Source organism: Clytia hemisphaerica, unplaced genomic scaffold (assembly GCF_902728285.1).
Source record: "Clytia hemisphaerica strain Z4C2 unplaced genomic scaffold, Clytia hemisphaerica genome assembly, whole genome shotgun sequence".
Lineage (NCBI taxonomy): Eukaryota > Metazoa > Cnidaria > Hydrozoa > Leptothecata > Clytiidae > Clytia > Clytia hemisphaerica.
This window is the reverse complement of record NW_027103422.1, coordinates 2,429-3,333: the sequence shown is the minus strand read 5'-3', so window position 1 is coordinate 3,333 and position 905 is coordinate 2,429. Positions and strand designations below refer to the sequence as shown.

The following is a 905-nucleotide window of genomic DNA, read 5'->3' as shown; positions in this document are numbered from 1 at the left end:
ACAGTCAATCAAATCTGCACATAAAGAGCCATTGTTTTTGGAGACAATGGAATTACATAAGGATGAGAAGCACTTTGGTAATGGAAGCCAATTCGTGAGCTTTAAAGTCCTTGAAAACCAGGACGTTCTTCAATCTTCTCGGGAACCCAGGATTTAAGGCCATGAAATCCTCGATCATGGATTTTTCGTAACCTGCAAATATGAAAATTGGATTTTGAATAGTTGAATCCATGTTTGGATTCATCCAAACCAGCAGCTCATCGGCAGCCTCTCTCGCACAGTCGTTGGACTCTTTCGTCTTCGGAGCAAGCGTATACGCCTCATCCAAGAAGACGACTCCTCCGATTGCTTTATTTGCCACTTCTCGTGTTTGTATAACCGTTGCACCAATACATCGGCCTACTACGTCAGACCTCTTGCAATCGATGAACGTTTTATTTATAAGGATGCCGATGTCCTTGAAAATCTCTGGAAAGCAAAAAACGAGAGGCAAAGTTTATTCCTTGAGATAGAGAATGCTGGAAAGGAAGAATGAGTTGAGTTAATTACACTTAGCAAACTTTTTGGTCTCTAAGCTTTTTTCACATGCACGCAAAACTTTACCTAAGACCTTAGAGAACGGGGAATTTCCCTAAGCTTACGTAGTGTTTTAAGGCCTTATCTAGAGTTTGCTTACGCTCAAAAAGTTTTGAACGGAAGGAAAAGTCACGTAAGACACCCTCTTAATCAAAAAAAATTCTACATAATGTCGGGGAAATTCCCAAAAGACAGCCTTACGAACGATTTTCTGCATCTTTTCCTCGCCAACACAAATTGCGTAAGTTTATGAAATTCACTGTTGCAAGAATTTTCATGGTAAAGGAGAATGACAACAGATATCAATTCATACCCCTTCCCCGTCAAAG

At 40.3% G+C, this 905-nt stretch overlaps 1 protein-coding gene across 1 annotated transcript; it reads right to left on the bottom strand.

Annotated features, from left to right (window-relative positions):
• Positions 1 to 52: 52 nt before the first annotated feature.
• Positions 53 to 468, bottom strand: LOC136797882 (stage V sporulation protein K-like; the record flags this gene model as incomplete). Its single annotated transcript, XM_067054463.1, has 1 exon — positions 53 to 468. A coding segment is annotated over one exon (416 nt), but the record flags the coding sequence as incomplete, so codon positions are not given.
• Between the last annotated feature and the right edge of the window lie 437 nt (positions 469 to 905).